Source organism: Centroberyx affinis, unplaced genomic scaffold, assembly GCF_046629955.1.
Source record: "Centroberyx affinis isolate AG114_WGS23_722 - 3 ecotype Tasmania unplaced genomic scaffold, CSIRO-AGI_Caff_v1 ptg000134l_1, whole genome shotgun sequence".
Lineage (NCBI taxonomy): Eukaryota > Metazoa > Chordata > Actinopteri > Beryciformes > Berycidae > Centroberyx > Centroberyx affinis.
In genome coordinates this window covers 1-27,599 of record NW_027278834.1, presented here as the reverse complement: position 1 = coordinate 27,599, position 27,599 = coordinate 1, and the positions used below count along the sequence as shown (strand labels likewise).

The window sequence follows — 27,599 nt, the reverse complement described above, 5'->3', positions numbered from 1 at the left end:
GCTCAGCATGATGAACAGAGCAAACAGAGCTTTTTAAATAGAGCAAAAACAAAAAGTGGAAAAGTTTCTCTGATGAGAATCTCCAGCTGAATCAATTTTTGAAGACTGCTGGTCTAGAAATGGCCATTTTCAAGTCAAGTGAAAGCTTTCAGGTAAAGTGTTGTAAAGTGTTTATTTCCAGATTTCTATGGATTCTATTCCTTATTTATTTTGCATTTAATATTTAAATGTATTTAATTCTAATTATGTCAGAGTCCATACTGCTGTCAGGAGCAGGGAAAAATCCACTGAAACAGGGCTGCAACAAATCAGTACTTTTTTTTTTATTATTATTTTATCATTGAAATATGAAGGTTACAGAAACATTGCATGCATAGTAACACACCAACACAAAAAAATCCAACATTTCAAATAAGTGGAAAAAAAAAAAATCATACAATCAACACTTGTTAATGAGTGGTACAATGGTTATGCAAAGTCAGCAAAAATACATTTCTGCTTAAGTTACATGAGTGTACATTTCAATCTATTTTCATAAAAAGACAAGGAACTCATGATAAGCTCAATCATTACTAACGAATCTAAATTGTCCTGAATTCCTTACAAATACAATCAATATCATGGTATTGTTTTCAGCAAATAGTGGCTTCAAAAAGATGCTGGAAGAATGCCATTTAACAGAGGTCCTCTTACTGTAAAATCCCAGGACACCACCCCCACCCCCCAAAAAAAAAAATAACACACAAATCAAATTATATAACCCACATTTTCTCAACCCTTAATTATCGATATTACTGTCACACTAGACACACTAGAATATTACATTCTATGAAGAGGCTTTTCACAAAGTTAAAATTCAAAAATTCTGACAAACGATGTTTAAAAAAAAAAATTTAAAATTTAAATATCACAGCACCTGTAACAATTTCTATGTCTGCAAGCTGTCCGCTTCTTCAGAGCGGCCAAAAGTTGCACTCTACAAGAAAACGAACAAAAAGTACATTCTGAACTACAAAATACAAATTTTTGTTCAGAAAACCGTGTTTTGGTTTCGAGTCTTCGGATAAAAAGAAACCTTACCGAAAGGCGGTTCTGCATCGTTATGAGAGAGCGTTATGAAAAAACAAAAAAAAACAGTAACAAAATTCACACAGTTCTTAAAATATACTACAAAAGATATAAAAATAGTTCTGCGTATTACAGTTGGCAGCAGAGACTGGCTGGGGGTGTGAGGAGGAGGTTGTTGGTTAGTGTGTAGTGTTTTCACATGATGGAGCAGCCGCTCCTGGCAGTGCGCGGGTCTCCCTGCAAACACAAGAAACCAGGAACAACAGTTATGCAACAATTTACTTGATGACATTTTGTCTCTTGAACCCAAATATGAAAATATTTTTATCGTTAGCAATGATTTTGTCCAGAATTCCACGACTATCTGTATTGTAGGTAGAGAGATAACAGTGAAACTATGATCAAAACAGTCATTCTTCTACATTCTCTAATTGTGTCAACTTCTTGTAAATGAAATAATGCTGAAGTTTAACAATTCATCAATTTGCTGGGGACCCCCTGGAATCCCCCCCAAGGACCCCTGGTGGACCCTGGACCCCACGTTGAGAACCACTGAATTACACAACTACTCGTTTTATGTTAGGGCTGAACGATTTTGAAAAAATACCTAATTGCGATTATTTTGACCGATATTACAATTGCGATATGATTTGCGATATTAGAGGGAATGATCATTTTTACATCATTATTCTCATTTTCATTGAAAAAACGTATTAAAATGATTATGGTGTGATTTTTGCGGGGATCTGTACCAAACAAAGATGTTTTCTTAAGTCTGTAGAATATGATGTGTAGGCCAGGACATCTCTGCAGCACCACGATATTTCATTTAAAATGCTATTTTGACACATTTCACCTTTAACAAATATTGCGCCTCCTGCGAGTTGAAAACTGCAGTAGGCCATAATCAAAATTTTATTGAAATCGCAATAAAATTTCGATTAACTGTTCAGCCCTACTTTATGTACTCACCTAGACTCCATTAGTAACCCATCACTAGACACAACTAGAGTTAGAGCAATATGGGTTTCTGAAGGCTGACACTAATACTGTTTGATTGAAGCTGCCTGCTAGTCTATTCGCCCTCTGTACTAGCATTTATAAGTAGCTTTCAATTATTTTTTGGTGGGTTAGCAGCTCGTTAAGGCAGGGTGAGGAAAGTTTTACTGCAGGTTTTACACACTGATGCTCCTGGAGCTGTTGAGTAAAACCATCCCAACACTGGAATGATTCCTCTGGTCAGACATCTGATATTAAAAATGATAACAAAAAACATATTCGCTAGCTGTGGCCAGGGAGGAGCCTCCATCTATGAAACCAAACCCCTTAATTTTATCCCTGAAATTGCCTCAATTTCTCATTACATGAATGTTAACTATCCATTAAAAATAACAAAAAACAAAATAACAAAAAGCAAGGTTAGTATCATGGGTTTATAAGGGATTTATTCATGGGTTGATTCACAGAGACACTAGTAATTAAGGGATTTTTTTTTTTATGCCTTTTGTGCAGGTTTACAGGTTATTAAGTGGAAATTAATGGAAAAGTTCCTGTTTCCCTGAATTTTACATTAAATTATGAAGTGAAGGAGTAAAAGAGTCAAGATTAAGGGGGTGTTTAAGGAGATTTCAATGGGATCTCCTCTATTAATAACTCCCTTAATTAATTTTAAGGGGATTTTGCATGAAGGAGTGAATTTATTAATGAATGAATTAATGAAAATGTCAGGTTATTGACTGACTGACTGACTAGATCTACTATTGGTCTAATGCTAAGCCATCGGTTAAACTGCTGGTTATATGCCTCTACTTCAACTGAAGGTGATGTTATGGAGATGGTGAGGCGTTTCTGGACTTTTGGACCGGACTTGTGATATTTCACACTGCTCAGTTCCACAGAAAGCAACACTGGAGACTTTTGTGACTATAGTGGACTATGAGAACAGACTCACAGACCGGGCTTGCAATGTGAAAAGGTTTATGCAGCATGTTTTTTTTTAGATGCAGTCCTCGCTATTTCACTAGTTTAAATGCATCAGAAAATATCTCTACATCAAATTAACTTGAATTTTTGGCTTTAACAGAGCTGGCAGTGCAGGTCCTCCCGATTACCCTACCCTATTTTATTTCATAGTGCTTTAACATGACAAAGCAGTGTAATGTTAAAAAATGTTTTTTGTTTTTTATTGGAAGCTACCAGACACGTTTCATTCATGTTCATCTAAACCACTGACCCATAATGTACACATAATGGTGGTGAGCACATAAATTCACCGACACATCATGTGCTTTGTGTTTCTGTACATACAGAACGCCTTACAGCATTGTCATATCATGAACATAATGCATTCATAGATTTATAATCAAGTTATTATGCACAAAGAAAATCTACCAAATCTGCTTTCAGGTTTTCAGCCATTTAATTCGTTCTTGACACAAATATCACTATTATAAAAGTGAAAAAAATGTATATTGTTGCTATTTCCATGATAGCTGGTTTATGGATGAGAACTTACTGTACATCTGAAACATGAAACACATTTGCACTTGGATAAAATACTAAATATTCCCCAAAACTCTCTGTAGTGAGGCCATGTCCCAGTTTGTTTTACCTGCTGGTGGAAGAGGTCTTCCTCGATGACCTCCACTCCCTCGTCCTCCTCTTCCTCATCCTGCTCCTCTTCTACTGCCGTCGAGTATGTAGTGGTTCTCCTCGCCACCTCCTGCCGACACACACACACACACACACACATACATACAAGGTATTGAATCATCCATCTGTGGATGGTGAGGTTTTTGACCAAGAGGAGAATCTATGGCAGTGAGATCTGACGTAAATATCAGATCAAGAGTAGAATCAGGGGAAAAGAAAATTACAGAAAAACATATGGGTTCACTCACAATGTGCATCTAAAAGTGGGAGTATTTATTGTGTTCTTTTATCTTTCTATTTTACTTGATTTGTTTCTTTTAATGCAATGCATTTTGCTTGTTCTTTTATATGAATTTTATCTTCTTATCTGTCTTTTATCTGCCTTCTATTGATGTAAAGCACTTTGAGCTGCATGTTGTGTATGAAATGTGCTATACAAACAAAGGTTAGTATTATTATTGTCATTATTATTATTACCGTCTGGTTATGAAACCATGTAGTGCTTGTAAAGTTGGAACCACAGCTCACACTGGTGGCCAAAAGGTGTAACTACAAACAGGTTTGGTGGCTCATAACCACTTGGGAACCTTTCAAATCCAGTGTGTATCGCTCATTAGCCAAAAGGTAACATCAGGAAGAGACACAAAGAGCAGTTAGCATAAATAATAGGGAGTGTCCCATAACTTGTTTTGTGTTGGTGGATAATTTGATGGTCGGACCAAATGAATGAAACTTAGATGAAGGCAAATGAAAGAACGGACAGAGACAGTGGATGTGAATGTTAAGGAGGGTTGTTTGGAGATGGATGAATGAAGGGAGGAGTGGATGGGTGGAGACGGTCGGGCGATCGGCTCACCTCTCCCTGAGGGTTCATCAGCGCCACGTGGAGGTCCTCCCCTGAGCCCCAGGAGGTCTGGCCCTTCCACACCAGGTCTGTCGGAGGGTTGGAGCTCACCCCGGCGCTGGAGGCCCAAACCTGGGGACACAGCATATTGGGGACACATGAGGAAACAATTCTTCTCTAACGCTTAGTTCAGAAAAAGTCTGGACCCACCTGATTGAATGTACCATGTTTTTCATTCTCTTAAAGCCATTTTGATCTAAAGGCGTATTCTTAAATGCTTGAAATGTGTTTCTTAGACAAATATAAATAGTAAAGTTGATCCTATGTATGAATTTCTTTCCAAAGCCTTTGCCTTTCCATCAAGGCAAAGGGCGGCTACTTAAAGAATCTAAAATATAAGATAGTTTGGATTTGTTTAACACTTTTTTGGTCACTGCATAATTCCATTTGTGTTATTTCATAGTTTGATGTCTTTACTATTATTCTAAAATGTGGAAAATAGTAAAAATAAAGAAACTGCCCCCAAACTTTTGATGGGCAGTGTATTTTTTATTCTTTTTAAGATGCTACCTGGAAATGATTTTAAGATCAATTTAAAAGATGAATTTAAAAATAATAATAATAAAGAAACAAAAATTTGGCAAAAGCAGCCTATTTCTGATTGCACATAGCAAATGAAAGTTCTGAAAATATTTGTTTTCCCCCTGGTTTTCCACGATGCAGCTGTGCCACAGAAAAACAGTAAAGTCACAATTATGTAGAAAATCAAAATTGCCCTGCAGTTGCGTCTCACAGCCTCTAGATGTCACTGAAGTGCGGCTGAGCCTTCTGTCTCTCCTGAGGCTTCAGGTCAAGAGTTCTTGACCCAGACAGCAAGTGACAACTAGGGGACATTTCTACAGTATACATAAGTATACTAAATGTCATTTCAGTGTTTTATGTCCAGTCTTCCTCTTTATCAGCTATGGTACTGCATACAGTGTAAAAGTGCTTCTGTTTGAGTTGCATCAAAACATTTGCCTGTGGGGTTCAGCAGCTGGTGCATGATATAATTTCTCATATTTGGTCTGTGTCAACTATGATGAAAGCTATGACTGGTTAAAATATTACCATTTGATTAATAGCGCATGGCTTTAGCAATGCTACCGTTAAAGAAACACTACATTCCCACTTGCACTTTGTGATGTGGTTATGGCGTTGTCTAGCTCAGTGGTTCTCAACGTGGGGTCTGGGGACCACCAGGGGTCCTTGAGGGGGTTCCAGGGGGTCCCCAGAAAATTGATTAATTGACTTCAGCATTATTTCATTTACAAGAAGTTAACACAGTTAGAGAATGTAGAAGAATGACTGTTTTGATCATAGTTTCTCTGTTATCTCTGTTTTTTTTTTTAAATTATAATTGCATTTATTAGACAACGAGTTAGCTATTTATTTCTGTTGATGAATATATTGATCCACCTGGGGGGGGGGGGGGGAACTGAGAAATGGGCAGTCTAAGAAATAGGACATGCATAATATGACCAGCTGGAAGTGATATAATATAACATAAGAGAATAAAATGGATACTACTGCAGGTCCCATTCACATTTTTTGGTGAAACTACACAAGTCATGGCGTTTGCCTTATTTCACTTGTCTTAACTCGAGCAGACAGATGAACGAAGTCTTACCGTGACTTTCTGGCCGGCCTTCAGGACATATTTGGGGGTGAACTTGTAGGTGGCCGTGGCCTCTCCGATGGTCTTGGTCATCTCATACCCCACCATGGCCTGGTCCTGAGACGGACGTCGGCATAGAGAATACAGAATTACACCTCATGTACAAAAAGTTGAAATCTATGAGTCTTTAATTGCAGCGAACCAAAACGATGCGATAACCCCCCCCTCGACGCGGGACCTCACCTCCTCGCCGGTGTTGTGCAGGCGGATGAACTTGCCGTCGGTGTCGAGCTCGTCGATGCAGACGGGCCCCGTGGCGGAGGCAGAGTGGGCGATGGACACCGAGCGGCTGGCCTCGTGCTCCTCCAGCTCCACGCGCTTCCGCTTCCCCTTGGTGGTGCGGACGCTGCGGCTGCTGGACGAGGCTCGCGACACCGTGACTCGAGACGAGGGGCTGGGTGACAGCTTCAGCCTGCGGAGGGGGGGGCAACACTAGTGTTAGGGCGTTTTCACACCTATAGTTCGTTTGCTGTGGTCTGAATCAGTTGATGAGTTTGTAAACTTGGAGCGTTTTCCCCTTGGTTCGGTTTCTTTTCACACGGAGAAAAATCCAAGCGAACCAAAATGCATCACAACAAACAACGTGAGAACGTTCACTCCGCTTATTGGTCAGATGTGTCTGGGGCGGGAGCAAGAAAGTAAATACAGGAAGAAGGTCCTGTGTTCTGGACTAGTGCACATTGCTATGCAACATGGAGCAACGGCAGAGTTGGCATTTGCTCATAACTGTTGTAATTATCTGGGCAATATACCAGGCAACACTGTACCAGCAGAATGTCCAATGCACTTCGAGGAAACCTCTTGAAAATGCTATACTGGCTATACCTGCTATACCTGCTATACCTGCTGTACCTGGCTATAGGAGCCGTTTAGCTCAAACTTGCGGAGTAAATTGAGTACACCTGGTAGTTGGGTCGGATCGAGGTCGGATCACGTTCCCCCCTCAAACGAACCGCTCCAGAGTTTGTTTGAGACCGGACTGAGACCGCCTCCTCTAAAGGGTCTCGGTGCGGTTGTTTTGGTCCGCACCTGAGTGCGATTACTGTGTTCACACCTGCCCAAACGAATCGCACCAAGGGGGAAAACAAACCAGAGTCTGATTTAACCGGACAGGTGTGAAAACGCCCTTAGACTGATGTACTGGGGCAATGCAGAAGCTTTGCAGTTGTGTCAGAAATCCAGCAAACAGCTACGGCCATCATGGAGGTCCATTGGAGAATTGGCTTAGCAAAAATAATGTCTGATACAGAGGCTAGAATAAAGAGATATACCTGAAAAAGATACAAGTCATGGGTGTAGGTCCATACAGTAATGGTCTAGCTGAAAGCACATGGCTTGATAAGGTAGATGTAGGTTACTGTGACACAGTACACTGTGGCTCTTCTCAAGCTACAAGTCAGAGCAGAGTCACGTCAGTTAACCTGAACAAACTGTTGGCTCTTGGTTAGCAAGTTCACTTAGCCTGCTCTTGGTCCCGCCCCTGCTTCACCCTTATTGGTTGGTGGAACTCTGAAGTGACATTGACGAGCGGTGTGCTTCAGACAAAGTTGAAATTGTTTCAACTTGAGAACACTTATAATTATGAAGAGATGTTTCTGTGTGTCTGTTTAGTATTATAATAATAATGCATTAATGTTAGGCACTTTGACTGTACCCCTACATTTTTGACAGGTGTTCCCAAAACCCCCCCCCAAAAAAACAGTAAGCATAGAGCCCTGATGTAGACTATAGCTATGTGTTAATGTGTGTGTGTGTGTGTGGCTGCATCTTGTCTAGGGCTGGGTATCGGTACTCGATACCTTTAAGGTATCGACCGAAATAACCCAGTACCAAGTAGTATCGAAACGTCTCCAGTCAAACGATACCTGCATTCGATACTTTTTGTACACAGATCTAGAAAGCGTGCTGAGATGCCACCAGAACGTAAAAAAAAAGGTATCGAATGAAGTACTCTATTGGTATCGGTATCGCTTTAAGGGTACTGGTATTGGTACTGGTATCGCGATTTTTTTTAAACGATACCCAGCCCTAATCTTGTCCTCCAGTGCTTTCGGTGTGCATGGCGGTTCAAATCGGTAGGCTCGCGTGCGCCCTGACCTCTCCTCCTCGCTCTCCAGCAGTTTGCGGTAGGCACTGATCTCCATGTCCAGGGCCAGCTTGACGTCCAGCAGCTGCTCGTACTCGTTCAGCTGCTGCTGCATCTTGGCTCGGATCTCGGCCACCTCCCGCTCCTTCTCCGCGAGGAGCCGGCGGCTGGTGTCCTTCTCCTGGTCCAGCGCCGCCTCCAGCTCCCCGATGCGATCGCACCAGCCCCGAGTCTGACCGCGGACGAGAGAGAGTCGGAGTTTACGCATGCGTCAGGGAGCAGGACTTTCATTATCCATCATTTGGAAAACATTTGTATCAGCTTTGATAAAATGATTGCCGATATGAAAATGAAACTCAATACGTAGTAGAGCTGCAACGATTAATCGATTAGTTGTCAACTATTAAATTAATCGCCAACTATTTTGATAATCGATTAATCATTTTGAGTGATTTTTGAAGAAAAATAAGTCAAAATTCTCTGATTCCAGCTTCTTAAATGTGAATATTTTCTGGTTTCTTTCCTCCTCTATGACAGTAAACTGAATATCTTTGGGTTGTGGACAAAACAAGACATTTGAGGACGTCATCTTGGGCTTTGGGAAACACCGATCCACATTTTTCACCATTTTCTGACATTTTATAGACCAAACAACTAATCGATTAATCGAGAAAATAATCGTCAGATTAATCGACAATGAAAATAATCGTTAGTTGCAGCCCTAATACATAGCATTGTTGAACACGAAAGATTACTCAAGTTGCAGGATTAAGACTTAAGACTTGTGGCTGCAAAATGGTTTGTGGTACAATATGATAAAGAAAACCTACAAAGGGATGCAATCTGTAATCTAGGTGGGGAGATGAAAACACCCCAAGGCACATTTAAAAATAATCCTGCCTCAAAACAAAAAAAAAAAAAAACCCTCACATTAGTAAATTACTTAAAAAATAAAAAATAAATGAAGATGCAAAGCCACTATTGCCCTGGATAACAGAATCTAAATGGCAGCAGGAACAATAGGGAGTAAAAGACAACAACAATCCATAAGATGACAACTGAAATAAAAAAATTATTAAAATAGTCAGTTGTTAAATTCCCTGATATTCCCAATTTACCCAGAGAAATTATAAAATTCACTTACTTTCTCTGTGTGGAATACACCTTTAAAACTTCCATGAAATGCCTAAATTCCACGACCCAACGGGAACACGCGTTCATTTAACATTATCAACCTTTACGGCCATTTCTGGGGGAAATACGGCGGAAAAACCGTCATTTCAATACGCGTGCCCCCTCACCTCACCCCCTACACGGCCCCTCACCTCTTTCTGCAGGCTGGCCAGCTGGGCGGCCAGGCTCTCCATGCGCAGGGTGGATTCCCGCAGCTCCTCGCGGGCCATGCCGGCCGACGCGCTGTTCATCTCCGACAGCCGGCGAAAGTCCTCCAGCTGGGGGGGGGGGGGGGGGGAGATGGAAAAGACGGTTATGGCGTCGGGAAAGGTCTAAAATGTTTCCTACGCGTTCGCACACACATACATGTACTTGTGTGCAGCCACTACTAGAAGAGGAACTGGCGAAGTGTCAGATCATTTCCTGGCAAGACGAGGAGGAAGTCCTTCACCGAGAGCGAGAGAAGAGAGAAAGCGCTGGGGTGTTTTGGTGTGTTTACCTAGTAGTTGGAGTTATTCAGTGGTGTAGTGGTGCCTGGAGAAGTGGGTATACACTTAATTTATGCCCCAAAGTTTGTTTTAAAGCGGCCCGTCCAGCAAAGGATAAACGTCCTGTGTTATAAACAGTGACATGTAAGACTACTCTTGCATATTTAGTTCACCCAAAAATAGGCCAGTAGCCTAGTATTTGCATATTGTCACTAACTTCTGCTGCTTGACTTCAGGGAGTAAGGATCATTATGAAATTAACATTAGCCACAGAAGAGGGGCAGATTTTGCAATCAATACTGGCCCACAGACGATAGGGTGAGACATAATTATGCATTTTGAGTGAACTATTCCTTATTCCTTAGTCCATCCACACATGAAAATTGGACAACTATTCTCTCACCTTGCAAGTAGTCTATGGGCCAGTAGTTTCTTTTGTAAACTGTCTCTTGGAACAGCTGATTTGCAGCAGATAGTGTAGGCCAGAGTGTGCCACCATTATAAAATTAACATTATTTGTCATGGGGCAGTTTGCAAATGTTAATTTCGTTGACGAATAGTTTTCGTCATCGCCATTTTTTCATTGACGAAAACGAGATAACTAAATAAAAAATAATTTATGATGACAAAAACTATCACAAAGTGTATTGACAATTTCGTCGACGAATAAAAACGAGACGAAAATGTTAGGGAGAGACGAGTTGGGAAGAGATCCAAACAGAAGTAGTCTCTTTGTGCGGTCTGTCTCTCGCTCTCTCTCTCTGTCTCTTGCGCTCTCCCTCTGTCTCTCTCCCTCTGTCTCTCTCTCTCTGTCGCGTTCTCTCTCGCTCATTCTCTCTCTCTCTCTCTCTCTCTCTCTCGCTCTTTGCAGCACTCTACTGAATGATGCGCATCAGAGGGGATTTAGAAGTGGGTATGCGCAATGCCGACTGAAAAATAAGTAGGTATACGCCGTGTACCTGCGTATACCATGCACTACACCACTGGAGTTATTCATGTATTTGCCAGTTTTGAATGATTCTGAAATGGTTGAAATGCCAGTGGAAGATATGGCAGCTGGCAACAACAGGTTCATTCCTCTGCAGTGTCATATGAGCCTGTGTGTCTGTGTGTGTGTGTTCATACTTTGGCCAGGTAGGTGTTCTCCAACGAATCCTTGTACCCCTTGACCTGTTCCTCGTGCTGGGCCCTCATCTCGGTCAGAGCCTGGGCCAGCTTGAACTCGTATTCCTCCTTCCGCCCGGAGTCGACCTCCACCAGCTGGGTGGCGTGCCTGTACCGGCTGTCCTTGATCTCCTGCGAGAGAAAAAAAACAAAAAACAGCACAGAGTCAGTGGCCGAGAACATCGTCGCAATTTTGCGCCGTCTTGATTTGCTCATGTCGAACCGATTTGAAGTCAGGGAGAATACGAACCTCAAACGGGGATACATATGGAAGGTTCATATGCCGTAAACACTCAAATGTTTCACAATAGAAAGGCCAAACTGCTGTGAATTAACAGCCGTTTTTAAATTTGAAAGTCCCTGCATGACTTTTCTAGAATCACGACTTTCTATACAAACCAGTGATGCAAGGAACTAGTAGTCACAATTATATTACCCCTCCTTAAACTGAAAGCTTGTTGATCTTCTTAGACCCCGAAAACCCACTGGCCCTTCTAGTGTTAACTCGGCAATGGCAAGCAGAAGCGATAAACAAAACGGAACTAAACGTTAAGACGGCAACACATCTACGGTGAATCACAATGCTGTGTGGATGCCAAGCACGGAAAAGAGTCAAAGCTAAATGGAGTAGGATAACAATTCCGTTGGGATGATAGTTGCGTAAGAGTCAGGGCGGCGTGGTTGATTTCAGGTCAGCGGGTGCACCGGTCAGTCAATGAGTGTAATCAGATAAGCTGGGCCACCACGCAGCAGAACACAATGCACCGCTACCCTGAGGGAAGCATGCATGTCAGGCTATTGCCCAGCTTATCAATGGGACAGTGTGGGGTTCAGTTTCCCTCCCATCTGCTGCTCTAACAGTGGTAAAGCCAATTGCTGAGTGGGTCCAGACACACTAAGATAGAGTCGAGACTCTCACCGAAGAGTGCATTTTGTTTTGTTTCTTGGCTGATTTTCCAAATCTTGGGATGTATGTGTTGCAGTCAGTGTAGGAAAAGAAAAAGTACAAATTCACCCATCATTCACCTTTGCCAAATGCAGGATAAAAATGTGCATTTACTGGTGGGGTACACATTTCCAAAAGGTGAATGTGAATTTGGCATTACTTGCTCCCATGAATCTACCTTTAAGTTGCCAATTAAGAATCCTAACATAGAAGATGAATTAAGAATGCTAAAAAAAGCCACTCTAAAAAAAAAAACAGTAGTCCAACAAGTGGCCCAGTGAGTTACTGTGAAGCTTAGACCTATAGTGAGAGAGTATGTGTGTGTTTGTGCACTTGATTGTGCAAGAAAGTCTTGCTTATTTTCACAACTCAGTGTTGCACAGATTGGATTTTTTTTCTGCTTTATTAATCCACTGTCTGAAGGGACTTTTGACTAAAAGATAATTTGAGGTTCAGAAATGTGATTCAGAGTTAAGATAGATTTATATTAGATACCTTGAAGATGACTGTACATGAGATATGATGTAGTGGATATGTAACTAAAATTGCAGTTAAAGTCAAAGTCTCTTCCATCCTTCCTCCTGCTTGTCGGAGGAAGGGTGGAAGAGAGAAAACTAAGCTTTGTCTCATACCAAAGAGGAACCTTCTTGACGCAATACCCACTGTGCGATTTCTATGTTTCACCAGCACCCACGGTACTGTAAGCTTGCTTAGAGACGTACAAAATGCTAAAAGCGCCTGCATACACATTAAGCAATCTATTGTTCAATGTAGGAAAAATTAGGAAAAAACTTTGTACTATATTGAGTGCAAATTTCCCTGCACTCTTCCTTATGATTAAGTACTAACAACTAACAACTCAAAAAAAGGTTAATTTTAACCTTGGTGGTGGTCTTCAAAGGGTTCAAGATACTAATGTTATCAAATCTGTGTACAAAGAGGAAAATATACTTAAAGCTGCAACACTTGGCTGGCACCACTAAAAAACATACAGAGTGTACAATATAGCATTATATTCTCACTAATAATTTCCTTTTGTTCTCATCTTCTAGAGATAAATGTTCCCTACCTTATTGTAACCACAGAACTTGAATGGATAGAATGGTCTTGCCCATCCAAATCAATGTTCCTGGATGGTCGGAGTGGCAGCCATTTTTGTCAATTATTTAAAGGATAAGGCTGGTGTTTTTTAACTTTCTTACTGTCAACAAATCCTATGAAAATAACAAAATCAGCAATGATTTTTTTGATGAAGCTGGTGCCCAATGCAGCCATGTCCCAGCAGCCATAGAACTCCGTTGCATTAAAAAACTATTAAAAACACGTCACAGAGCCATGTAGTTGCTCTGGGCAGCATATTTCATCATCGCGATGCACCAGGCCGGACGACTTTTTCCTCAAACAACTTCATAAGCCGGCTGTAAACACTTTGCGATCTCAGGAACATAGTTCCATAGCATCGAAAATAGTCCCCGGCGTAATGAAGTAATAACTACAACAATCGGACTTTTCGTGGTAACAGTTAGTGATTTTTAAAATGTAAACTATGTCTTTGTGAGCTGTATTTCAAGGTTTTTAGCTTACAATTGGAGCCAATGACTTCCAGTTTGAAGGCTACAAAGGGAACGTGGGAAGTCAGAAAGTAACAGGAGTAGAGCAAACGCATTGTTGATTTTGTTATTTTCATAGGATTTGTTGACATAAGAAATGCATTAAAAAACACCAGCGTTATCCTTCAGTGCAAATCGATTCTTCCTCCGTCCACTGTGGCCGCTTGGTTTGTGTGTCTTCTTTGGCCGCATGATCTCGCAAGGTTTGGTAACGTAGAGGCTGAATACAATGGAGGAAGACTTGATTTGCATTAAATCATTTATAAAATTTCGTTTTTTGCCCTTTTTGAAGTCTAAAGGACTGGCCTCCATTTACTGCAATTGTTTGGAAAAAAGCTCTTCAGGCAGTGAACCTGGCAAAATCCTGGTTAAGTTTGTACTGGCATGACCGAATTTTTACTTTTAGGTGAACTATCCCTTTACCGCCCTTTCATGCATGATTTGAACATTTTTGACTTTGGTGACTCCTAGTGGCACTATTGCAAAATGTCTGTGTAGATTCAGTTCAGCCATCCAGGTAGTAAGATGTCCAAAAAATATAAAAAAACAAAATTCACTGGATTTAAAATGACTTAAAATGTCGCTTCGACCGCACCACCACCTCCCCACCGCGTGAACTACCAGTATCCACATGCAAAAGGATTTTCAGTAAGAGGTAACGTGAAACTTTCCTATATTTCATATGCAATATTGACATGATTTGATTAGGGATGGGCATGAGTACTCGATATGGATGTCAGTACAGTTCAACATATAGAGTACTCGCATTTTTTTTTTGCTTTGTAAAAAAAACATATATGTATATAATAAATATAAACGTAAATTGACCCTGTTCTATATTAAAAGTTTACATTTTTTGGACGGGACTGCTAGCAAAAATGATAGATCTGCGCACGTATCGTTACAGGATCTAACTACATGAATGAAGCATCGGCGTTTATTTTAGAACGTGGTTGTATAAAATCTGACTCAAGATAGTGGTCAATTGGTTATCTGAGGGGGGAAAAAATTCTATAACAGAGCTGTGGTTCAATGGCATCTTTTCTACCAAGAGGCAAACTCTAGATGACTATCCATTTCATTTGATCATCTAACACTGCTATCACTGCATAGTATTTTTGTTTAAAAATATAGTGCAGCAGTGCTTTAGGGCTATGCAGCTAAGATTTCATTTGTAAGCGCACTAAGAAGAGACCTAAAAAAACCCCCACAACAGTGGCATACACACAGTCTGTGAGCACACACAAAGACACAATACTAGCACTGCAGGCAACATACATGAAAAATAGCACATCAAATGGTTACATAAAAAAATCTCAATATCATTCTGGACAACATCGTCAACACCAGGAGTTTACACTCACCCACTATAGAAGGCGAGGCCTACCCTATCAACAACATGGCTCCCCTCACGTGACCAGTTGTGTTCACCCAGGCACTACAGTTCGAGAGCATGGAATTAGTTACATCTGAACATTACATGGTTCCATAAAATATCATGAATAGTTCAACGTAAACAATAACCAAAGTATTAGGGCTGAAACTCCCGATTATTTTTATTATAGTTTAATCTGTCAGTTATTGTTGTTTTTCCGATTGATTGGATATAGAGATGTTCCGATACCATTTTTTCCTTCCCAATACCAATTCCGATACCTGAACTTGCGTATCAACCGATACCGCTATTGTTGTATGGCCTGGCTCAGGCTAAACCCTTTGTAAAACATGAACAAATACATACAGAAAATGAATGCCATAGAACTTTATTATCTAGTTTGACAGTCAGTTATAACTGAAAAAGAACATAAATAAATAAATCTAGGAATAAATAACAATTCCTTTAAAAAACTGTTAATGTGCAGCCACAATTTAGTAAAATAGAAGACAGTTAAAATTTTAAATAGTACAGTAACAGTATAAATTTAGTATATAAGTATAGATTTCCAGGAAATCTGCCGTTTTATCCGGGTGAAACTACTTTAAAGTTGATTTTTTTTCGGTGCATAGACTCGCATACTTGCCGATACCCGATCCAGCATTTTAGGCTGTATCGGAGGCATTTCCAATACTGGTATCGGAACAACTCTAATTGGATAGGCATTGATTGATCATTTAGTCTATAAAATGTCATAAAACAATGACAAATGGCCATCACAGGTTAGTGGAGCCCACAGAGACGTTTTAAATTGCTTAATTAATCTGATCAGCAGCCAATAAAACTCCTAAAAGTATATGAAACAGAGAAAAGGAAGCATCTTATCATTTGTGAAGCTGTAACCAGCAAATGTTTGGATTTTTACTGATACTGAATAAATGACTAAAATCGATTATCATAATTCTAATCAAGTGATTTTCTGCCAATCAACTAATAGCACTACAAAGTATACAGTATGTATTTGACAACACTAGTTCATCACAGATTACTCTTACTCTTCCTACAAGGCAACAATTGTTCAATTTGTATGACATCCAAAAAGGATAAAAGTGACACTTATATTTGAAACTTATGCTCACACACAATATGCAAAAGTCACAATACTAATATGCCATTATCTCAAACAATTTAAGTGTTTGGTGTGATTCAAATACTTAATTCATATATCTTCAGAGATGGTTTGCCCAACCCCTAAATCCTACCTCAAACTGGATCAATATTACTTATGTCTGGCTACATCACCCTTAAAGCTGGGGTAGACATTTTTTTTAGAACCACATTGGAAATATTCTGTGAAAATCTCTTTACAGTGACAGCTATCAACAAATCAAACGCTCTGAGAGAAAAAAACATCCGGTCTCTGTGACTGTCCCAGGCCCTATAATCAGAAGAGATCATGTCAACCAGCCATAATCCAAACTGAATACTGGGACAGGAACAAACTTGTGTTCAGACCTGTTTATCAAGAAGGAGCCACATTCAGGTCAATCAGTCAACCGGTGTTTGGTAGCAATGGCTTTGCAAATGCAGTAGCTAATCTATGTGTGACCAAAAAAAAAAAAAAAAAAAAAAAAAAAAAAAAAAAAAAAGCTGGCAAATATTTCAGTAACCACTAGACTGATCTAGCAGAGCTGTGTTTTCCGTAAATGGTTTGGAGTGAAGTGCAGAGTGAACCTCGCTCAACGAATGTTTGTATCACAATGCGTTTGTAAATGCAATGACTAATCTATGCTGACAAAAATTATTTTTGCTGCCGAATAACAACTAGATTGAGCTAGCAGAGCTGTGTTTTGTGTAAAATATTTGGAATTTATTAAATTTGCAGTGCTTTAGAACACCTGAGCCTCGTTTGGAGAGGGAGTTATGGGAGGGAGGTAGGGGGCAGAGAGGGAGGCGGGGATTTTGTTGTTGTATACTTTCAAATTTTTTGCTCAATTCTCCAAAGTCGCCTTCCCCCGCTTTGTTCTTTCTTGTGTCAGTCCTTCTCCATCCCTTCCACTTGGCTGTAACTGCTAGCCAAATCAAGTGTAGAAAACTCCATTCCTTGGGGCTCAACCATTGCAGAAGACCCAGACAGAATCCCTGCTTTGCTAATGGGCATGTTGGGTCCTTCTCAACAAATATTACTTTCATTAGTATGGCCAGGCAAATTACAGATGCCTCCACAACCACTTTAAAGTAACAAAGGTATCCAAACCACTTGGCCCACTGGGTTAGTGTAACCATCAACAGTAAAAGTTAGCAAGGTTTTGTTTCAACGATCAATTCAAGCCCCAAACTATGAACGAATGGCATAGTCAAAGTCACACAGACACTGGACTAAAGACCAACACCTTTAGACAATCTTCTACAAAATGTAATTTAATCCGCTCAAAAATCATCTGGCGTTAAAACGTAAATGGAAACCTTGACTGTACTCCGTAAGACCAACAAACAACTGCAGGAGATATTTACCCTCTAAAGCACTGAAATCATACACATAACTAAGCACACAAAAAAAGATATATTTTTCACTGCACTTCAATGCTAACAATTCTCAGCTGTATAAGATAAGATAAGATAAGACTTTATTAATCCCCTTGGGGAAATTCGGGATCCATCGGATAAACCAATCAATCCCAGGATGGTAAAAGCATGACATGACTGTGTAGCTGATGTGAAGAAATTAATGTCCAAAGATTTATATCACTGAGTCAAGCAAAAATGGGTCCCTTGATATTGGCCCTGAGCACATCTCTAGACAAATTCAGTTGTGTCTTGGCCCTTTACTTCCATAGACCAAGCTTTTTTTTAAGAATATAAGGGTTGTCTTTGATTATGGTAATGTTTAAACACTGAGCCATATTATAAGATCGTTGAGTATTTTTTCATTCCAAAGCTGGTTAAAAAAAAAATATTGTTTTGGCTTTTACAACACAAATTTGTTTACATACCCTCATCTTGTTTGAACAGATTCCAGATTGCAGAGAATTCTCTTTCCTTCACAAATGTTGGACCACATTACCCCTGTTTGAACTCATCTACACTGTGTGCCTGTGAGTTTGATTGTAATTTGATTTGAAAACTTTCAAGTCTTGTCCAAGTCTGGATACCTAGCTATATCTCATGTATGTATAACCCCCCCCCCCCAGCTGCAGCCTGAGACCCAGGCTGCACAACAAATCCTAATGCCAACTACTGTGACGATGTATTGATGTTTGGTCTTACTTTTTAGAGCGTCATTTCACCAAATAGCATTTTCACTGATAGACGAGAACATAGCGGAGGGATACCATTTAGGAGAGATAGGCTAGCTCCTATTTGGGAGACCGGATCTATTTTTATTTTTAAATAGTAATTTTAGTGTAAAGCAAGGACAGAAATGCAAAATGACGAAGGACCCAAGATTGCTTCATTGTTTTAAAAGCAGGATCGGTTGTAGAATCTGTTCACCAACTTGTTAAATGTCAGTTTTCAGGCTATTTTCATGGCCTCATTCAAATGAATGGGAAGTAAAAATCTGAACGCTACAAACTCCTCCCAGCTGTATCCAATCTTAGCGATTAGTTTATATTCTGGTTTTCATGGTGGTCAAGTGGCAATAACCCCCATGTTAAAACTAAGTGGAATGTTGCTTTAACCTCCTAGGCTCAACTGGCATCATTATGAACGCACCTTTAACTGCTACACGGTGTCAGTAGGGATGGGACAATAACTGGTATTACTATATATAGCGGTAAAAAACATTAACAATTATGACACCTTCCCTAATTTTTATTACCGTGACCACCGCAATAACCGGCGACTTGTTGGAAGGCAGAATAACAAACTCAAACACACAGCACAGGCCCAGTTCTGTCTCGTATGTCATCATTATATTTTATTTCCTCCAGAAGGGGGAGCCCTCTAATCCTCTACCACTCATTGGGAAGTGAACAGCGTGATTGGGAGCCGGAGCGGAAGTGTAGGCTGAAGCCTTCCCGTGGTTGACTAGCGGCTAAATGGCTAACGCGATTTTCCATTGAACACAAATAATAATTTGTTCTGCAACTAACAAAGCAACGAATGGTGTTGAGATTCACGTCTCGGCTCACTACGTACCATAAGCTTTTAGACGATCTGCACGTTTGTTATTTTAGGCATAGAAACTCACAGAAAAGACTTTGTATGGAGTACAATGTAGAATGTACCAACTGTTGACAGCGGGGAAGATCCGACTGGGTGGGGAGTAGATGCAGTTGCGTATGGGTAGTAGGGCTGAACAATTAATTAAAAATTTTAGCGAAATCGCAATATGGCCTACTGCAATTTTCAAATCGCAGGACGCGCAATATTTGTTAAAGGCGAAATGTGTGTCAAAATACCATTTTAAATGAAATATTGTGGTGCTGCAGAGATGTCCTGGCCTACACATCATATTCTACAGACTTAAGAAAACATCTTTGTTTGGTACAGATCCCCGCAAAAATCACACCATAATCATTTTAATATGTTTTTTCAATGAAAATGAGAATAACGATGTGAAAATGAGAATAACGATGTAAAAATGATCATTCCCTCTAATATCGCAAATCATATCGCAATTGCAATATCAGTCAAAATAATCGCAATTAGATATTTTTTCAAAATCGTTCAGCCCTAATGGGTAGGTAAGTGATACAGGGACTTCACTAAATATGAGTTCAGGCTCATGACAGTAACTGCCAACATTTTTTCACAGTAACCTGTGAAGCTGTAACTAGCTGTTTGGCTACTGTAGCTTGTTCCCTTTGCAGGAGATGGAACATTCCAACTAGCGACACTAGGTTATAAGCATGCTGGGTAGTGTAGTTTAACTAATTTTATCGTTCATGTAACTAATACTGAATGGATTTTTGTGAAATAAAGCCAAGATGTGTTGATGCTTAGTACAACATATTTCAAAATCAAAGCTGTATGCTTTTTAGATTGCTTATGTGAAGTAACCTCCCATATAGGGAAAGTCAATGGTTGATGGAAATGTCAACTTTGCCCTCCTGGGGATAATCAGGCTGCAAGTGATAAATCAGAATCACCATCCCTGTCAAATTCTCCTGCTAAGGTTTTCATCTTTGTAATAATTATCGAGATAATATCGTACTATGAAATTTTCATATCAGCACAGGCCTAGGTGTCAGCATCGCCAAATTTGAAGGACATCACTCACATGCTCCCAAACATATGTAAAACTACCCAACTGAAGACATGCGTGAAAGTCTGATAAACCATGTGTATGTTATGGCCCCAGTATCAAGTGTTTCGTCAGAGTGATTGAATGGGATGTTATTGAAGTTCTTACCTCCTCGTACATGCTCTTGCGGAACTCCAGTTCCTCAGTCAGAGTTTGGCAGCGGTTGTCCAAGTCAAGGCGAAGTAGCATCTCATCTCCAAGATGCTTCTTGGCCTGTGCCAGACCTGTATCCAACTGGTAACACGCAACACAAAGGTCAGTGCAAGAAAACAAGTGTAGACAAATGCAAAAGGTTACTAGCAATCTTAACAAGTCCAACAACTACAACTAATGGCTAGCCGTGTCAGAAGATTCATTGTTTTTATCCTGGTATTCCTTAATTCTGTGTCAAAATCCAAGCGAACCAAAATGCATCACTACAAACCACGTGAGAATGTTCACTCCGCTTATTGGTCAGATGTGTCTGGGGCGGGAGCAAGAAAGTAAAGGAAGAAGGTCCTGTGTTCTGGACTAGTGCACATTGCTATGCAACATGGAGCAACGGCAGAGTTGGCATTTGCTCATAACTGTTGTAATTATCTGGGCAATATACCAGGCAAAACTCTACCAGCAGAATGCCCAATGCACTTCGAGGAAACCTCTTGAAAATGCTATACTGGCTATACCTGCTGTACCTGCTATACCTGCTGTACCTGCTATATCTGCTATACCTGCTACCTGGCTACAGGAGCCGTTTAGCTCAAACTTGCAGAGTAAGGCAAGGCAAGGCAATGCAGCTTTATTTGTATAGCACATTTCATACACTGGGGCAATTCAAAGTGCTTAGTAAATTGAGTACACCTGGTAGTTGGGTCGGATCGAGGTCGGATCACGTTCCCACCACAAACGAACTGCTCCAGAGTTCGTTCGGGACCGGACCGAGACCGCCTCCTCTAAAGGGTCTCGGTGCGGTTGTTTTGGTCCGCACCCGAGTGCGATTACTGTGTCCACACCTGCCCAAACGAATCGCACCAAGGGGGAAAACGAACCAGAGTCTGATTTAACCGGACTAAAAGCCCAGGTGTGAAAACGCCCTTAGTCTTATTTTATGGGATAATATGTACCTTTGCTGACAGAAAGGTACAAGGTGTGAATCGTTACATGCCTACTAACCAGACTTGCAGTAACACTAACACAACTAAAAGGACGAAGAGGACGAGCAGCTAAGAAATAGAGCGTTTGTTTATTTTCTTAACAGCAAAAGCCTTTTTTCAACCTTTTTATATTGCTTGTAGAATGATTTTAGAAAGTTATATTTTAGACTGAAAATCACAGCTTTTTGCTTTTTTTTAATATGGTTGTGCATCTTGTGGTATTTTTTTTTAACATGGATTGTATTCTATTCATTTCTGATTTTGCAAATATTTTGTAAGGGATAAAAAAAAAAGTGGTTATTACATTTTTGTAAAAAACAACAACAAACAACTAAAAGAGATATGGCCGATTCAAGGATATTTTATGCAAAACATTGTAATCAATAAGCAAAAAAAGACCATTTCTCTTTTTCTTGTAGGCTTGCACAATACTTGGTAGTTCTGTCTTTTAGATCAACACCTAGCCAAATCATATGAATATTAATAGTAAGGCCCTACCTCTTGCAGTTGTTCTTGCAGATCCGCCAGAGTGGCTTCCAAGCCTCTCTTCTCAGACAGCGCCGTAGTCAGCATGGCCTCCTTAGAGTTCAGCTGAGCCTCCAGGTCTTTCAGTCTGGCCTGGGCTCCTGCTGCCTCAGAGTCCCTCTTGGTGTAGCTAGAGGGAGAAGGACAAGGCAGAGCGGGTGCATGTATGTAAGTGTGTGATGCTGGTGTTTGTGTGACTTCAGAGACTTTAAGTTTTAAAAAAGGCACAAGAATCCTATGATGGGGTATCGCATGGGAATCCTAAAGATGTCAGGGGTTTTACATTGTGAGTGCAGGTGTACCACAAAAAAACAATTTAAAAAAGAAAAAAAAGAAAAAACAAACTGTCGCAATAAAGTCTGTGGTCTTTATTTCATGCTCCTCAAAGACAGCTATTGTGCATGTGCATCACAACAGACTGAAAATCTGCACATTTCAGTTGTTAAATGTGTGCTGCTCAATTATGATTGGAAAAATATTTTGTGTCCCCGCCTATAGGCTAGGGCTGGGCGATATAGTTGAAATCAATATCACGATAATCATAGGGATTTTTCTCGATATCAATATATATCACGATATGGTTCATGTACTGTATGCAAAATCACGTTAAATAATCAAATTAATCTTCATCTCATTGAACCGAATGGCAATGTTAGGTGTGATGTCAAACAAAACAGAAATATTCAAATATTCCTACCATACCTCATTTTATGAGAGTTTTTAAGTAAAATGTGCTTGTCATCATCAATTTAGACAGCAGAAATGTGTGTCACGATATCAAAATATCTTCATATCATCACGATAGGATTCCACTGAAAGACGATAAACGATAATATTGAATTATCGCCCAGCCCTACTATAGGCAGCCAAGGGAAATTGAGGATCTTGTGCTGAAAAAAAGTCTTCATTTTGAAGCAGTGTTTCATCTGTATGCAGTTATGCAAAGGTTAGGCTAGCCTACTTAAAAATGTACAGCTCTGTCCTGTATCAATCTAAAGAATTTTTACAGCACTTTGGTCAACTTATGTGGTTTTTAAATGCACTATAAAATACATTCTGTTGGCGTATTTACTTAAGTATCCGAATAAAACTGGTACTGATTCCAATCTCTCCTGCGTTAGTAACAGGATTTGTAAACAGTAACTTGATAACTTGTCTTCTTCTCTCTCTATGGTGCTTTATTGGCATGACAAAATTCACATATTTGTATTGCCAAAGTGTATTACATGTGTAACAATATGAACATCATATCAACATCATTCTGGGACTGGGTTGACTTGTGTGTGGAGGGGGGGGCGGGGGTGCTCACTCACTGTCACTTGGTATTGCAGGGCTATGTAATAGTATGAGTTGGACTCTCTCTCGGATTAATATACCGTAAAACTTCAAATTCCCTTTTGCTGGCCGGGTGTGGCTACACGTTTTGACAAATAAAGGCCGGTCTCAATTAGAAGCCGGTTGCCAATGATGCTCACTCACTCACTGCTATTACTTGAAGTTATACGGTAGTGGCTATGAGACTTGTTCAATCTTTGTTCAATCTTTCTCATGCCTGCATAGCATAATGAGTACTGCACAAAAGATGTCCGGTTCAGGTAGCCCAGTGCTACATCTGTTTCCCAGCTCTCTGCCCGTTTTAACAAAGGGAACAGTCTGACGTTTTCAAAGGATTTGTGAGTGAAGTTGTCGGGAGGCCCCTCTGGGGTTGGGGCCAGTTATTTTCTCATGGTTTGCCTCAGGTCATGACGGGCGGGTCGGAGCGCTGCCAAGCTGAGCAAGGTATGAATGGAATGCATGCCGGTATGTCTGGTATTTCACATTCTAGTGAGAAAAATCTGCCGGGGGAGGCAAAGCCACTGATCCTACTGGCTTTCATGTCACAGGAGAATTCTCACTGGGACCACAGCATTGCATTACATGACAAAACGCCTGACAAGTCAAGGTACAAATTGCCAAACAAAGTGAATAGAAAATGAATAGGAAAGTGTGACATGTTGGAGACGACCGTGCAAGAACATCAGCTGGGAAGTGAGAAGGTATTATGGCTGAAGGACACAGGTAGCAGCAAGGGGTGTTCACCTAAAGCGGTGGTTCTCAACATGGGGTCCGGGGACCACCAGGGGTCCTTGAGAGGGTTCCAGGGGGTCCCCAGCAAATTGATGAATTGTTAACTTCACTATTATTTCATTTACAAGAAGTTAACACAATTAGAGAATGTAGAAGCATGACTATTTTGATCATCGTTTCACTGTTTTCTCTCTACCTACAGTATAGATAGATAGTCATGGAATTCTAGATAAAATCATATCTAACAAAAAAACTATTCTCAGACTTGGGTCAGAGAGGCAAAACTCATCAAATGGGGGTCCGTGGCCCTAATGTGGACTAAATTATGGGTCCTTGATATGAAAAAGGTTGAGAATGACTGAGCTAAAGCACATTAAGAAGCAGGCCAAAGGGACACGTAGCCAGCTAGGGGGTCCCGGGGTCGGGTCAGGTTCCCCCAGGGAATGTTTTTTTATGGTTTTCAGGCATTCTGACACCTTGATCCCATTTAAAATACAAGTGTAAAATACTAGAGTCATTTTAATTTACTTGCCTGAAAAACTGTTAAACTTTCCTGATTAAGTATGCTTCCTGGTTAAGTTGTGGCATTGAGCATTGATAATATATAGCCTAGCTGTGAGTGGTAACAGAATTGCCTACTTCACAGCTGGTATCATAAAATGTAGAAATATGTGCATTTAGTGTATTTTAGTTATTGCTCTTTGAGTAGTACTGTATCAGGACTATTTAAGAAAACTGAACTGTGTAACAAATGTGTTGAAATGATTTGAACTGGCTCGCAGCAAAACACACACACACACACTGTCACGATCACCTGTGTTCAATAAATTATGTTAGGGCACATGACCACACACACACACACACAGTACTGCCTCTGTACAGTGCCACTTGTGTAAGCGTTTGGAGAAACATCCGGCTTTTCCCATTACCATAATCTTCCGCTCACGAGTGCCGTTGCGCTCATAACGGCTACATGTCCAACTCCACAGCATGATCAGCACACCACTACATACAATATTGTTTTAGCACAAAAACTCAAACTACTAGGTTTGGGTTTGTGTGTACCATGGACGCTGCATTTCCACAGAGTCTGTCCAAATCAACTTGTTCAGTTCAAGCGCAGACCGCGATCACTTCAACCCAGGGCTGCAACTAACGATTATTTTCACTGTCGATTCATCTGTCGATTATTTTCTCGATTAATCGATTAGTTGTTTGGTCTATAAAATGTCAGTAAATGGTGAAAAATGTCGATCAGTGTTTCCCAAAGCCCAAGATGACGTCCTCAAATGTCTTGTTTTGTCCACAACCCAAAGATATTCAGTTTACTGTCATAGAGGAGGAAAGAAACCAGAAAATATTCACATTTAAGAAGCTGGAATCAGAGAATTTGACTTATTTTTCTTAAAAAATTACACAAACCGATTAATCAATTAACAAAATAGTTGGCGATTAATTTAATAGTTGACAACTAATCGATTAATCGTTGCAGCTCTACTACTCTAATTAGCAGTTCTGTGTAGTCTAATATTACTGGAGTATCTGACAATTAAGTGTCATCATGGAATTAGTATGAGGATTATTTTCCTTAGCTATATTGTAGGGTAGCCCCCTTGTGCATGCACTGCACGTCATTAGCTGTACCTAACAGTTAACTTCAAATACTGTTGGAAATATTGTAACCCTAACCATAAATGAGACTGGGAAAACGGGATTTTTCTAAAACATACAACAAAATACACCAAAAACCATTTGGTACGGAGTCCATTTTGCCATTTCGGACCAGAAGCACTTGAATGCGCGGCAGGTCGTATTTACATCTTCTCAACTCATAAGTAGGAGCTTATGAGAGGACCCTGAAGGCAGCACGTGTCCATCTATGGACATGGACGCCTGTGTTATCTGCCATTCAAAAACAGACGACATCTAGTGGGCAAACGTCCAAACTGAAGGCAGACACAACTTTGTACAGACACACTTTGATGCAGGAATCCACAACAGACAATAAGACTAATCTGAAACAGTATGAGTAGCGGGATCGATGGCACGACAATGTAAAGCCAGTTCAAATTTGACAGACATGGGGTCAATATTTGTTTAATTATGACTACGAATCGAGCCAATGCAAATTCTTTACCCACATGTGGGTCTTCTTTTAGGGCAGTGGCTGTCAGCCCTGGTCCTCAGGACCCAGAGCCCTGCTGGTTTTCATTCTAGCCATCTAACCACAGGCTGATTTACAGCTGGGACACCAGGTGGATGCAATTACCTGCTAGGATGGAAAACCAGCTGTACCCTGGTCAGCTGGTTTCTTCCACCATAGCCTACACAATGGTGGGCGGTAGCAAGCAGCGTGAACCAATTCTAAAAAAAAAAATAAATATGTTTTTTAAGTAAATGCTGCTTGGCCTATCATGTCTATGCCGTATTGGAGAGAAAATGCATCGAGACTTATTTTATGTGGTAAGCAAGTCTAACAGCAAGAACATTACATCGCCAGATTTTTGAATACAGTTTGGAGTGACGTTCTCTCCAAACCGGGGAGAACGTAACGCATTGTGGGTGGATTTGCGTACGTAATGTTGCGAAAATGGCTCGAAAATCAAAGTCAGCGTATAGCCGTTTAGCCATTTTGAGTTTGTTTTTGTATCCAGTAATACAATATTTCAGAAAAGTTAAGGCCTTACCTCTGGAGCAGCTGCTCATGCTCGAGTTTGATCTTTCCCAGTTCAATCTGCAGCCTGGCCCGCTCCTTGGAGGAGTCGTCCAGAGACTTTCTGGTGTCGGCCAGCTCCGTCTCATAAAGGGCTTTCAGTCCGGTAACCTCCCGGCTTTGTACTTCTTCCTTCTCGCTGATTTGCAGGTGAAGCACATCGTTTTCAGACTCTAGGCTCCGGACTCTATCGATATAGACGGCCAGACGATCGTTCAGATTGCTGAGCTCCTCTTTCTCCTGCAGTCTGGTTTTCCTCGTCGGGCTCATCGGTGTGCCGCATGTGCTTCTCTGGCCGGCGAGAGGTCGACCCGGGGTAGCCATTTTAGAAAAATATGGTAATCTGGGTGAAACAAAATAAAGAAGAAAAAAAATGGTATCAGTAGTCTAAGTACAACGAGTTTAATTCAACCGCTCTATAAGTACTTTGGAAAACTACGACCAATGTCTTACCTTCCACAACCGAATGAAAGAGGGGGCTTGGCTTGCTAATATGGCGGCTCATTGAAAATTGAACGTAGCGTAGCCGCAGCCAATGGAGCGGCGCGACGCAACGCGTCCTTTCAACTTTAACGTCCCAGGCACAGGCTGAGTTCCGTCTCGTTTCAGCACATCCTTTATGCAGCGACTGCCTGTTTCCTTGGGCGAGGACAAGTGGTCAAGGAGGGAAGGGAACAGCGGTCATTCAATATTGAATCCGTCACCGTATCATGGCAACTAAACGGAAGTTTTCTAGAAGTCACTTTTAAATTCGGACACAACAATAATAGCTAATAATATAATATCTAAT

The 27,599-nt window shown here is 40.6% G+C and overlaps 1 protein-coding gene across 1 annotated transcript; it reads right to left on the bottom strand.

Moving 5' to 3' along the window:
- Positions 1–309: 309 nt before the first annotated feature.
- Positions 310–27,285, bottom strand: lmnb1 (lamin B1). Its single transcript, XM_071530540.1, has 12 exons — positions 27,263–27,285; positions 26,784–27,152; positions 22,003–22,159; positions 20,480–20,605; positions 11,154–11,324; positions 9,693–9,818; positions 8,379–8,599; positions 6,465–6,693; positions 6,234–6,338; positions 4,577–4,696; positions 3,680–3,790; positions 310–1,305 (listed from the first exon to the last, which is right to left on the bottom strand). The coding sequence occupies exons 2-12, from the start codon at positions 27,131–27,133 to the stop codon at positions 1,264–1,266; spliced, it is 1,758 nt and encodes a 585-aa protein (XP_071386641.1). The 5' UTR covers positions 27,134–27,152; positions 27,263–27,285; the 3' UTR covers positions 310–1,263.
- Between the last annotated feature and the right edge of the window lie 314 nt (positions 27,286–27,599).